General features: G+C 31.8%; 3 protein-coding genes across 4 annotated transcripts; 1 reads left to right on the top strand and 2 right to left on the bottom strand.

The window, feature by feature from the left end:
* Positions 1 to 3,817: 3,817 nt before the first annotated feature.
* ZCDP1 (probable ADP-ribosylation factor GTPase-activating protein AGD11) lies at positions 3,818 to 5,173 on the bottom strand. Of its 2 annotated transcripts, XM_009130977.3 has the most exons (4): positions 4,902 to 5,173; positions 4,732 to 4,868; positions 4,455 to 4,550; positions 3,818 to 4,359 (listed from the first exon to the last, which is right to left on the bottom strand). In XM_009130977.3, exons 2-4 carry the CDS (start codon positions 4,843 to 4,845, stop codon positions 4,027 to 4,029), a joined length of 543 nt encoding a protein of 180 aa, XP_009129225.1. In that variant the 5' UTR covers positions 4,846 to 4,868; positions 4,902 to 5,173; the 3' UTR covers positions 3,818 to 4,026.
* A 1,319-nt stretch (positions 5,174 to 6,492) lies between these two features.
* On the top strand, positions 6,493 to 7,394 carry LOC103854057 (probable NAD(P)H dehydrogenase subunit CRR3, chloroplastic). Its single transcript, XM_009130975.3, has 3 exons — positions 6,493 to 6,782; positions 6,861 to 6,997; positions 7,088 to 7,394. Exons 1-3 carry the CDS (start codon positions 6,544 to 6,546, stop codon positions 7,210 to 7,212), a joined length of 501 nt encoding a protein of 166 aa, XP_009129223.1. The 5' UTR covers positions 6,493 to 6,543; the 3' UTR covers positions 7,213 to 7,394.
* Positions 7,103 to 12,650, bottom strand: LOC103854056. The gene is made up of 3 exons (XM_033283782.1): positions 9,239 to 12,650; positions 8,293 to 9,059; positions 7,103 to 8,193 (listed from the first exon to the last, which is right to left on the bottom strand). Exons 1-3 carry the CDS (start codon positions 9,566 to 9,568, stop codon positions 8,001 to 8,003), a joined length of 1,290 nt encoding a protein of 429 aa, XP_033139673.1. The 5' UTR covers positions 9,569 to 12,650; the 3' UTR covers positions 7,103 to 8,000.
* Between the last annotated feature and the right edge of the window lie 258 nt (positions 12,651 to 12,908).

The following is a 12,908-nucleotide window of genomic DNA, read 5'->3' on the forward strand; positions in this document are numbered from 1 at the left end:
TAAACAGTAAAATATTAAAGTTTTAAGTATATTGTGTTTTTTTAAAAATTATATTATAAATATTTTTTTTAAAGTTGAATATGAAGTTCAAAATTTTTATTGAGATTTTTAAAACAAATACATTGTGTAGACAAACCAAAACAATAATAAAACCGAGTTACAAAAAAACATTCAAAATAAGAAGAATGTAAAAAAAAATAAGGATAGATTTTTAAAACATTTATTTAGCAAACCTAATTAATGTTATTAAATTGGGCCATTTTTTATGAAAAAGTCAGTACATTATAATGAAAATTTTCCAATAATTCAAGCTCATATGTTTATATTTGATAAATCTATTTTATAAAAACCGGAGTGAATTTTATTTAACATACAATATTTTATTTTACGTAAAGTATTTTATTTGAAAATATAGATTTGTTAATATGAATAAACATACTAATTATTTTTAGCTTATAAATAAACACATTAAAATAGCTAATGTAGTTTAAAATTACTGATTGACGAATATGTTATATAATATATTATTTTGATTAATTTAGTATTTAAATACAATATGAACAACCAACAAATTATAAACAATTAAAAACATCGATCTATCAGAAATGTTGTATACTATAAATCGAAAACAAACACTCATATAGATGTATGTGGTATATCGTGTTTTTAATGACTCTTAACATCTAGTTTTAACTCATTCTAATCATTTAGATTGTATATTAGGTGTATATATTGTATTTGCATGAATAATTGCATATAAAAGGATTAAAATGCACACTTGAGAAGTTTGAGACAAAATTGTAAGGTTATTCCTATGAATTTAGAAGTATTGGGGCAAATGTGAAAACAATAGAAAACTCAGGTACCAAGGTTACAAAAATGGAATATTCGCTGGGTCTAGATAATATAATTGAAAGGTTATGGGTTGATTTGGAATGATGTTTTTGCAATTTACAAAGCCTTTGGCCGATTTGAAAATAATCAAACATATTAGGGACATAAAGTACAAATACAGAGAAGTCAGCCATTGGAATGGATCGAGCTTTTATCTTCGCCGGATCTGGAGCTTGACGATGCCGGTGGCCATGACGACGAAGCTCACGATGCAGCAGAGACACGGAATGGAGACGCCACTCTTTATGCAGCAAGGCGGCAGAGATGGAGACTCGAGGCCATGGAGGAAGAAGAGACATGGTGGATAGGTGAGCACGGCCTCAGAGCAAGTGAGCTGACGACGGCGAGATCAGGAGCCACCTCGGAAAGCTTTCATGGACCACTGTGCGATTTGGAAAAAACAATTGAAGATTTCTGGTATGTAAAAAAAATATTCTGATTTAGAATCAGATAAAACGACAATGTTTTGGGCAGTGGCAGAAGATCGTAATTATTTAGGAAAAGTCTGGGATAAATACTAAATGTACTCTTGTTTTAATAGTTTAGATGTGAGAGCTCGGATGTAAAAATTTACTTCGCAAATAATAGTATAGATTAGAATGAGACTCGCCTTAAAACGCAAATTATGTTTTTTTTTGTTTGATTTAGATAATATATAGAATTTTGGATGTTTTGTTATTTTGGAATAGATTTATTGTTAACGTATGATTGATTACAATCAAACTTTATTGTTTACATCCAATCCGTTAGGTTGATTACTGGGTTTACTGATACACTTGTTTTCAATTATTAAGAAGATAAGCCATTTTAGAACTATAGTTAATTGAAAAATCTTTCTAAAAAGTGATTTTACAAATTCTGTAAAACATAGAATCATGAGAAATTCTCTAAGATAGTCGTTTTTAAGTTTTTGGCACAAAATAGCCTTCAATGAAAATAATGACCAAAATAAATTTTATTAAAAAGCAAAAATATATTTATATCTTAGGGTTAACTAATCTATAGATGATTTAGAGTTAAGGGGTGGAATTTTGAAGATAGATTTTCAAATTTTAAAATTAAAAAAAAAAATAAAAAAAAAATTTCAAAATATAAAGATGCTATTTTGGTCTTTTTTTATTGAAGACTTTAAAAATGACTATTTGAGATAATTGCCCAAATCATTTATCCTTTATCTATACTATTAAAGTAGGATCATATTGTTCTTTTTACTTTAGCCTACCTTTTTCTTTACTAAAATTGCATGTTTCATTAAAGGCAATCAAGTAATATTAATAACATATCTATATTGGGTCTTTTTTGGATCCACCCCACATCAGATCTATCTTGGGCTATTTGGGCTGATTAAGAAATCAGATCCGATTCTCACATTTTTTTCCTTTGGATCATTGAGTCTAAATTCAAATATTTTTTTTCAATTATTCTTAATTATTATTTTTTTCCTTTTCTTAATATAATTTATTCATTCATAAAAATTGATTTTTTTCATTGAAAAGTATAAATTTTTATATAATTTTTTTTATTAAAATATTAAGCACATAATAAATTTATCAAAGTTATACCAACTTAATTCATTAAAGAAATAAAGTTTAATTTTTTAATCATAAATAGCCATTTAAAATAAAATACGATAAATAAAGATAAAAAAATTTAAGTCTTTTATAAAATAAAACACAAATATATGAAAATATGACATTTACTAAATAATTGTCAATTGAAAAAAAAATAATAAACTCGCGCTTTTAAAGCGCGGGTCAAAATCTAGTACCGTTTTAAAGCTGTGAAAACATGATTAGCGAATAGCGGATCGTCTCCGTAAACAATATAGTTTAAAAATAAAAGATATCTAGAGAATAAAAATTAAATAAGAACTACTTTATATTCTTGAAAAACAACTCAAATTTCTTTTTTTTTCACAAGAATTTGAACAATCTGTAAGTCACCTGACTAATAACATCTACAGACAGAAAATCCCCAAAAATGTGTTAAGTTATTCGCAATTTAGTTTATTAAATAAACTGTAGGTTTATGTAACCATATATTAAAAGATTATGCTTACTAACTAACATGAGTAGAACAGTGTCCAAAATTGACGCTGGTTCGTACATAGCTATAGTGTTTAGTTTAGGTTATTATAATTTTGAACCACATAAATTTCGTTAACTAAGAAGTAGATTTGCAGAATATTTTATGTATTATTGCAACAGAAAAATATGAGATACATCTGTTCTTATCAATTAATAAAAAGTCCAAAACTTAAATGACAACCTTTGAATAAGATTCTGAATTAACAAATTAGATATATTAAATAATATAAATAGTCTTTCTCTTTTCAAAATGATCCATATTTTAGAAAATAATATTTTAAAAGATACATTTAATATTTTAGTGTATTTTATTAGATAATAATGATAAATTGTAAATATTTAAAAAAATTATTTTGTTTATTAAATTTTGTTTGGCTAAAAACAGTGGAAATAGTTAATTACAAAATAACACATTTTTAATTAATATTTAAATTTTTTTTTAATATACGTGAAAAACTCTAAAACATATATACTTTTGAAACATGAATAATATATTCTAAAATAAATGTGTATTTTTAAAAATATAATAATTTTTTGTTAGTATATCTATATATTATATAATATTTATATTTGAAAATTAGACAAATAATAATATATTTGTAAAAAAAAGTTACGGTTTAGTAAACTTTTGTAATGCTAATCTGCATCCGCCCAAAAAGTTACATAAATTCACACAGTTTGCACTAAAATATTTTAAAAAATCTTAATTTCCATCTATCTTGTGATGGGTTAAAGTAAAACTGGACGGGGCCTGGTATAATTTTGAACCAAATTCCCATTACCTATGACTAGGTCTATTCATTACTGGTGCTCTAGAATGGACCAAAACAAATGAATACAAAAATTCAAAGAAACTGCAATAATCAAAGGATATTCAAATACAAAAATTCTCAAGATTGTTTTTTTTTAGAAACAAAATTCGCAAGATTTCTTCTTAAATGAAGTTGTCATCAAATAAATATGCTTCAAATCTCTTATACATATCGAAACAACAACAAGAGATCATTCATCGAGTATACGACTAACAACAAGGGCAAAACATTTCCTAGGTATAGGAAGAGCCTGCTCCTTTGGCAGAGGAAGTTACACCTCTGCAACCAGCACCTTCATGCCATTCAAGCATGATCTCAATCTCTCCGCATTCAACATTGTTGAGCCTAAGGATCATGTCTTGAGTGATCTTACCATTGTTCCAGACAATGCTACTTTCATCTGATAAACAGTTTTCCCTCGAAGGCTGAACCCTTTTGATAGCGCATCCATTAGGGAGCCTCAGAAGCTCCATCCCCATTTTCAGAGCCTCCAAGTATGGCTGAATCTCTACGTTTGCATCTCCCATTTTGTCATCTCCAGTGAACTTGTCCCAGTCAAACACTGCCTGAACAAAATTCAATAACAACAACACAAATGTTTCTTGTCTGAAACAGTAATATTTAAGAAAGATCAAAAGAGTTATGTTCTTTTCAGTTTTACCAAGCGGATTGGGACATTTGGATCTTTGATTGCAACGGTCATTTCTTCATTCCATACTGGGTTGCAGTTTCTCTTCACCACACGTGTCTTCAATGTCTGGCCATTTTATTTTTGTTTTTGTGTTATATAACAGACAGTTTAGACGAGTAATTAATTACATAACAGAAATAAACCGACGATTCAAATGGTTTATAAAGGTATGTTAAATTTCATAATCTTGATTCTTGATCTGAGGCTGAAACTTGAGAACAAGATAAGATGAGAGAAGGAAAGGAACCTGATCAGCCACGGTGATAACAACATAAGGATCGCTGCTTCTATGGTCACGGATGGCGAGATTAATACCTCTTTTGATGTGAATTGTCAGCAATCCTAGAGGCTTTTGATCCATGGATTTGTCAAGATTCAAGATTGGAGAATTTGACCGGCTTTCAAGAAAACAACGAGGTAGAATTTAACCCAAAAAAAAGAGAGAGCGATTTGGGGATGATGATGATTATTGGAAAAAAAATGCTTCTCTCTGTTCTCCTCCTCCACAACTAGTCAACACGACCTCTCCCACAATTGCTCGGAAATGTAATAACTAAACCGGAGGAAGATAAGATTCTCGATGGTTAATATTCCAAAGCTTTTCGTTTTGACCAGGCTTGGGTGTTGGGTTACCCAATTTAGGTTCACGTCGGATATTTTAGATTTTGGAAATTTCAATTTAACGGTTTACTATTCTTTTTTTTTTTTGTCAAACAACGGTTCACTATTCAAGTATTTTTCTTATTTCGAAGGTTTCAGATCAGGGTATTTTCGAATATAACCAAACTATCCTAATTTAGTATTAATATTCAAATTATATCTAGTATTTACATATATTCAGTTTTTTTATACGAAATTATATTTATATCTAAACTAACATATTTATTTAAAAGTAAAATAACTTCAAACAAACTAAACATGAAGATATCAAGAAAGAAAAGCAAAAACAATGTTAAGGATTATGGAACAAAATATGTTTTAGGACAATATCTTATAGAAGTTTGAATATGCTTAGATGCGTTTCAAATATCAAATATTATCCGATTGGGTTCAGATATTCAATCTTCTCTAACATAATTTCCGTTCTGTTTTTTATACATATGATTGGATTCGATTTCAAGTTTTCTAGACCGGGTTTACCGGGTTTGTATTTAGATTTCCGATTCGCATAATATGCTTAGCCCTAGTTTCAACCATATATCATTTGTCAAATTTCAAATATCATATTGTAACCATTTGTTTACTTTTTGTTAATAACAAACATAAAAAGTTGTGACATCTGATGATTTACCTAAAACAAACAAAGAGAAATCTTGGCTTTTTTCAAATTAATCTTGCTTACAATAAGATTATTTATTGCTATAAGATTTTTTTTGGTAAGCATGTTAATATTATTACCAATTTTTCAGTTTTTTACACACACAACAAAGAACACAAGTAGCAGAGGAAAGTAATTACAATCTAACACAGATTCAAGCTTAATTTTATAGGATCTATTTACAAGCATAATAGGAGGGTTTGGACCCAGTAAAAACTGGCGTACCCGATAACCAACTCTTTAAGATCGGATTGTCAGAAACAGCTTGCTAAGTCCACCTAATCTGCGGCCTGCAAGAACAGACTGCTACATTCGCAACCAAGGACACCGGCATTAAGAAAGTCGGGCTTTATTTGGAGAAGGAGCACCCAAGAGCAGCCACACTCCATCGAACCTGCACCGAGAAGACGGAAACAACAACCTTCACCCTAAGGCGCTCCCATCGAGGAGAGCTAAAACATGAACGCTTGTCTTGCACGCGGTTTGTGGTTGTTAGTTACTGCTGGTCTCTATGTTGGAATCTGCAATTTTCTAATGGTTCTCGCTGGTGGCTTTAATTAATAGCTTCTGCATTGTAAGCTTTGTAACGGATAGGAACATTTTCTAGTGACCACATTTTGACTTTATTCACATGTAAAAAAATCAAAATACAAAAAAAAAGGAATACTTTAAAGATAATAACAATAATATAATTTAAAAGTGTAGCCAAGCTGCGGAAACCACACAAGACAAGAGAAGGCAATGGTGGTCTTATCCAGCAGCATCTTCTCCATGAGCAGAGCTTCAACAGCTATGGCTTCTCTAACCAACGACTCTCCATCTTCCCTTCCATCAAAACCTACCAAGAAACCGACAAGAATCAGCCAAAAACCCGGGAATGAAAATCAGCAACTATCACGGAAGCAACGGCGAGAGAAGAAGCCATCAATAGCTCAGATCGAGAGAGCATTTGGCGCTGGATCATATCGTGATTCTGAAGGGTACACATACTCTGCAAACTGTATGACATGTGATTGTATGGATACTTGAAGTTTATTTGCTTTGTTTTGTTTTAAAAGGGAAATGGATATGAATACAGTATTCGATGAGCTTCTTCTGGGTCATGCTAATAAGTTTGAAGGAAAGCTGGAGAAGAAGCTACGAGAGGTTGGCGAAATGTTTGTAGACCTAACAGAGTCTAAGCTTCGTTCATCCGGTAAGTTTAGTTTTTTCTTTCTTGAAATGGTATTGGTAATAACAGCTCTCTTCATTCTTGTCATAATGGGATGATTGATTTATGTTGTAGGGAAACCAGTTTTGCTGTTTACAATTCAATGGATACTTCCTATATGGATTGTGTCTCTGCTTTTGGCTTGTGGAATTATCAAACTTCCCTTTAGCCTCCCTTTACTTGATGACTTGATCATGTGATTGTACCTTTATACACACACCACATATTTACCATGATCACAATCACTTTTGTGTTTAGCCACCCATAATAATCTCAAAAGAAAGTGATTTCTGTGAACATTTTTGTTAATCATAGTTAGAAAAATGTATACATAAACCCTATCCCACAAGAGAAATGTCAAGAGGTATAATATTGCAGTTCTCTGTAAAAAGTGTTTACTAAACGAACTGTATTTTACTATTACACCATCTCAGTTTGTCTAATGTTCCACATGTCATCGGTTTACAGTTATATTTACACAAAGCGAAATCTATACCAAGTTTGGGTGTTTGTAGCAGCAAAACACAATCGACACTTGTATGCAAAATCATCCTGTTACAGTGAAAAAAAAAAAGAATAGTCCCTCACTCTCTATACTAATCTTGACGGTGATTCCAAATTTAGATATAAAGCTGGCCATTTTAGGTAGTTAGTGGTAAGTGGCCAACATTTCTAACTCTAATTTTGCTTTCAGTCGTGTATATTCTACCGGTTAACCAGTTTCTATAATCTCCAAAAGCTTAAGGCATCTATAATGGAATACCAAACACCAAATTTGGTGTAATTTCATCTCTAACGAAACACTAAAATTTACATTATCCCACTAACTTACACTAAAAGTGATATTATCCCACCAAATTTGGTTTAGTGTGAATAGTGTTATAAGAAAATATATACGAGAAGACCAAATTGTTTTGATAATCAGAATGGTAACTTGTCTATTGAAATATTAACCCTTTGAAACTACCTTTAAACCTCGATTATACTATCAGGATTTGATACCAACAGATATAAAATATACGCACAATAGAAGAAACAACCAACATAAACATTGTGCCCAGCATGGCGGTGCCGGTGGCGGAGATTCCAGCTCTTGAGGCTGTGGTGGAAACATATGGCCAAGTCCATGTGTGCAACTTCGAGCATTGGCTCCGCATCGGTAGCAAAACTTATGTCCACACCTGCCACGAAAATGCAATGTTATATATTCTTATCAAGATTAAAACACATATATATAACCGAAATTGGAAAGGAAATGATGTTATTAATAGATATGATACCTGCAAACTACGAGGACGCATCCTTTAGAAAGTTCAATCATGTGTTGGCATTTTCCGCACTGACGCCACAGTTTCTGATTTGCTAGGGCATGTAGCTTTAGCTCGCTTTCTCTTAAATTTGGATGCATTATCTTGAAATCGTCGCATGACAAGTTATCATGCCATGGAAACTTGCAGTTGGTGCAGAAGGGCTCACTGCATTTTTCGCAGCATCTCCTAACTGCACTCTCTTTATTCAGTTTTGAAAGCTCGGTTACGCGCATTAAAGCTGAGCACTTCGGGTTAGGGCAATAAACTCTTTCCTCAAAAGGAATCGAGTTCTCTCTGATCCTTTGTCGCCAAATCTCTCTTAATTTAGGTGTCAAAAGATCGGCACATCTATAAAAATTCAGTTCAGACTTGCAACGAAACTGAGGACACGTCATCACACTTCCTTCGAGTAGCCTTACCTCTATGTGTCGTTTCACACACTCGGAACAAAACCGATGACCACATTTATTAACAGTAAACATCTGATCAGCATTGACATCATCATCTAAACATATAGCACAAGTCATTTTCCGGGCAGGCTTGGCTCGTCGAGGAGGAGTATCCATAGGTATGCCGATTTCAGAAACTATTGTTTCTCTAGCTAGTTTATAAGCATGTTTGATACTACATCGGGACACAAAAATTGTAAAGCTAGACGAAAACCTTCCCCTGATGCGCTGCACATCGTTTACTAGCAATGCCATATTATTCTCCTTTGGCATCAACCTTCCACTGATCTACACTCCAAAAAAAAAAAAAACAAGAATATGTAATCATTAAATTATATACTATGTGACGTTGAGATTGATCGATTACTAAATCTTTTACGATTGCTAAACAATTAAAACTACCAATACTTATCATAATCAGGTAGAGAATGAATGTTTGTTTATATTAGGAGACAAGGATAACTTACTAAGTCGTGAGTTGGATGATTATCACTGTAAATTGTGATATGGTTGATCCCTAAATCCGCAGCTTCGGTTAGTCCTCGCTTCAATGCACTAAGCTCAGCTTCCAAAACAGTAATGTCGGTGCCATGAATTGGTCCCTTCATCTGAAGCACGAGTTCATCTTTCTGCCCCAAAATTGCGACCCCAAATCCGGCCAATGAGTCCTCGCTGACCAAACCCTTGAAGTAAAGGCTGTACATGTGATGACCGACGTCAATTTTGCCGGAGTGTTTATCCGATGAGGGTTTTCCGGCGGGTGTTGGACCGTCTATTGTAGGGAATCCATTGACCATGTTTTTTTCTGCTACCGCAAGATCACTCTTATAAGAGCCTTAAATTTTGTATTTCTTTTGTTTAGCTAAGGATTTCGAAGTTACGTTTTATATGATTGGTGCGTCCATCGTGAGAATATTGACTAGAATCCAAAGTCATAACTCAATAATATTTTTGGAAATTTTCTATTTTACTTTTATATTTTATTGAAGTTTACAATTTTTTTTATTTATTAAATTGATTATTTTACTTATTATAGTTTTAAAAGTAAATAAATTTATATTTTATAATTAAATATTATTTTTTTATTATTTTTAGACCTTATTTATTATTTTATTTATATGTATCATATCAGATATTCACACTGAATATCCGGATAAATACAAATTGAATCGGATTAAATCGAATAATTATCCAGATAAAACAAATAGGATTATGAATAATTTTGAAGCCCGAATATTCGGTCTGTGTCTTACCCTGCCAAAAATAAAGGAAAGACTTTTGCCATGGAATAACTCAATAAACTGTGAGATATATTTCTCCATTCTCTATGAAACTAATCTGTTTCAGTAGAGAAAACAATTTATTTTTCTACGTTTCCTCTCTTGGTTCTCCTTCTGCTAAATCAACGGTAAATCTGGTTGCTGAATTTCATATTTTCAATCAATGTTGATTTTAATTTTTGAAATAATAAATCGAAATTTTACTCTCATAAAAAAAAGAAACATTGCTTCTTTTTTTTAACACCTAATTTTTTTTTATGAACACCTAACAAGAAACATTGTTTTTAACAAAATATCCCGCTACTATTCGTTATTAATCGAATGCATTCGTCAAAGACATGAAGTTTGCGTTTTTATATTTTTGTTTTATTTTATTTGTAACTAGTAGTTTTTCGCGCTGCATGTGGAATTTTGTATCATATGTTATTCATTGGCTTAATAGATTGTATGGCTATGAGTTGTTACTTGCATTAATCATTAAGTACTTGTTGGCAAAATGTTTGTAGATCGAAAATAGAGTCTAAGCTTCTTTCTTCTGGTAAGTTTAGTTTTCTTTCTTGGAATGTGACTGTTGATAAAAAAGTTTCCTTCTTGTCATAATGGGAAAGATTGATATGCTGCAGGAAAACCAGTTTTGATGTTTACAATTCAGTGGATACTCCCTATATGGATTGTGTCTCTACTTTGGCTTGTGGACTTATCAAACATCCCTTTAGCCGCCCCTTACTCGATGACTTGATCATGTGATTGCACCTTATGCACCACATTTTTACCATGATCACAATCACCTTGTGTGTTAGCCCCATAATAATCTCAAAAGAATGTGATTTCTGTGAAAATTTTATTGTTCTCATAGTTAGAAAAATGTATACATAAATACTATGCTGCAAGAGAAAAACTTCAAGAGGTTGGTTGGCCACTGTAACAGACTCATGATAGGAGACAAAAGAAAAATCTGGAACCCCAATCACAACTTAGAATGTGTTCTATGTTACAAAGCAGAGAAAAATCGCTCTCATTGATTCTTTGTCTGCAAATACACATCGGCAGTTTAGACGACAATCGACCTGATACCAAGCAATGGAAGCTTGAGCTTCTGGTTGACACAAAAATATATAATTTATCGGCCTTCATTTTAACCACAATATTCTTTAGCATAGTGGTAAATATGTTGGGCCTTAAAGATAACGGATTCAAATCTTTCATCCTACAATTGTTTAAAACTGTTTTTACACATATTTGTAAGCAGCCTTTAGTTTATGTTGGGCGTCTGGTCTTCATATTCATCGGTCCATATACTACTGTCAGAAATCCTTATGACACAACACTCTACTGGATGGGAAAGAAACATGGAGATCACATACTCAACCCTTCTTACAGGAATAAAGATGTTCCTATTCAGATTTACATGAAGAGAAAGAAATTGCAGAAAACATGGTGATGACCCAAGGCCAGCAGATTTAATCATTAATAAGAGCATCTTCAACCCAACTATTTTCACCTCTATAATAACATTTAGAGGTGAAATTGCTCCAACCCACTTCTATTTCTTTTTTTATAATAGAGATTTCTATTTTTTCTTCTATTTATAGAAGAAGAAATAACATTCCTCTATTTTTTTATTCTATATTTAGAGATTGTTATTATAGAGAAATACATTGGAGCATACTTCATCTCTATTATAGAATTTCTCTATTTTAAAGGTAAAAATAGCAAAATACATTGAAAATAGTCTTAAGTTGATAGACAAAAATGTGAGGAACATACTTCACTCAATCAAGATGGCTGGTATCCATAAGCACAATGATGGAATCCAACAATGGCACAACTTTCCGATGAGAATCACTAAACAATTGGCTTTTTTCTAAGTTAAAACAAATTTGATTCCATCTTAGATTAAAGATGCATTTGATTATAAACAAGTTTGTTAGGTTGAATATAATTTTAGGTTCATGCAAAAAAAACGTCAAGAGGTATAATATTGTAGCTCTGCTTCAGATATGGAACGTGTTTGCTAAACGAATTGTATTACTATTTCACCATCTCAGTTTGTCTAGTGTTCCACATGTCATCGGTTAACAAGTTATATAGAAATCTATACCAAGTTTGGGGGGGTTTGTAGCAGCAAAACGCAATCGACACTTGTAATCAAAATCATCATGTTAATAAAAAAGAAGAAGAATAGTTCCCCACTCTCTCTTTCTACTAATCTGGACTGCGAAACCATATTTAGAATATAAAGCTGGCCATTTTAGGTATTTAGTGGTAGGTGACCAACAATTCTCACTCTAATGTTCCTCCCAGCTGTATACTCTACCAATTGATCCATTTTATAAGGGTTTATTTGCCAAATAACCAAAAAAAAAATGGAAATTAAAATTTTGAAAATGTAGTAGAAAAAGATAGGGAGAAAAAGAGAAGAGTTTCAATTAGTGAGTGAATTTAGGGGGGTTTTGTATGTACATAGAAGCAAAGAGTCATTCTTGGGTTCACCAACCAATAGGATTTCATTATTTCAAATTTGATATCTTTTAAAAAAGGAAACAAAATATTTTCAAATTATATTATGTTTTTAAAATAAAAAAGTTAAAAAAGATAATAGTTACAGAAAAAAGAATTAAAAAAAAATATTTTTAATGTTGTCAACAAAACACTAAACCCTAAATCCTAATCCCTAAACCCTAAATCCTAAACCCTAAACCCCTGGGTAAACTCTAAACCCTTGGGTAAATCCTAAACCCTAAACCCTTGGATAAATCCTAAACTCTAAATAAAAAACGACTAAGACCTTAAACCCTAAACGCTTGAATGTTTTAGTGTATAGTGATTTTGATTTAGAGTTAAGGATTAATCCTAG

Source organism: Brassica rapa, chromosome A02, assembly GCF_000309985.2.
Source record: "Brassica rapa cultivar Chiifu-401-42 chromosome A02, CAAS_Brap_v3.01, whole genome shotgun sequence".
Classification (NCBI taxonomy): Eukaryota; Viridiplantae; Streptophyta; class Magnoliopsida; order Brassicales; family Brassicaceae; genus Brassica; species Brassica rapa.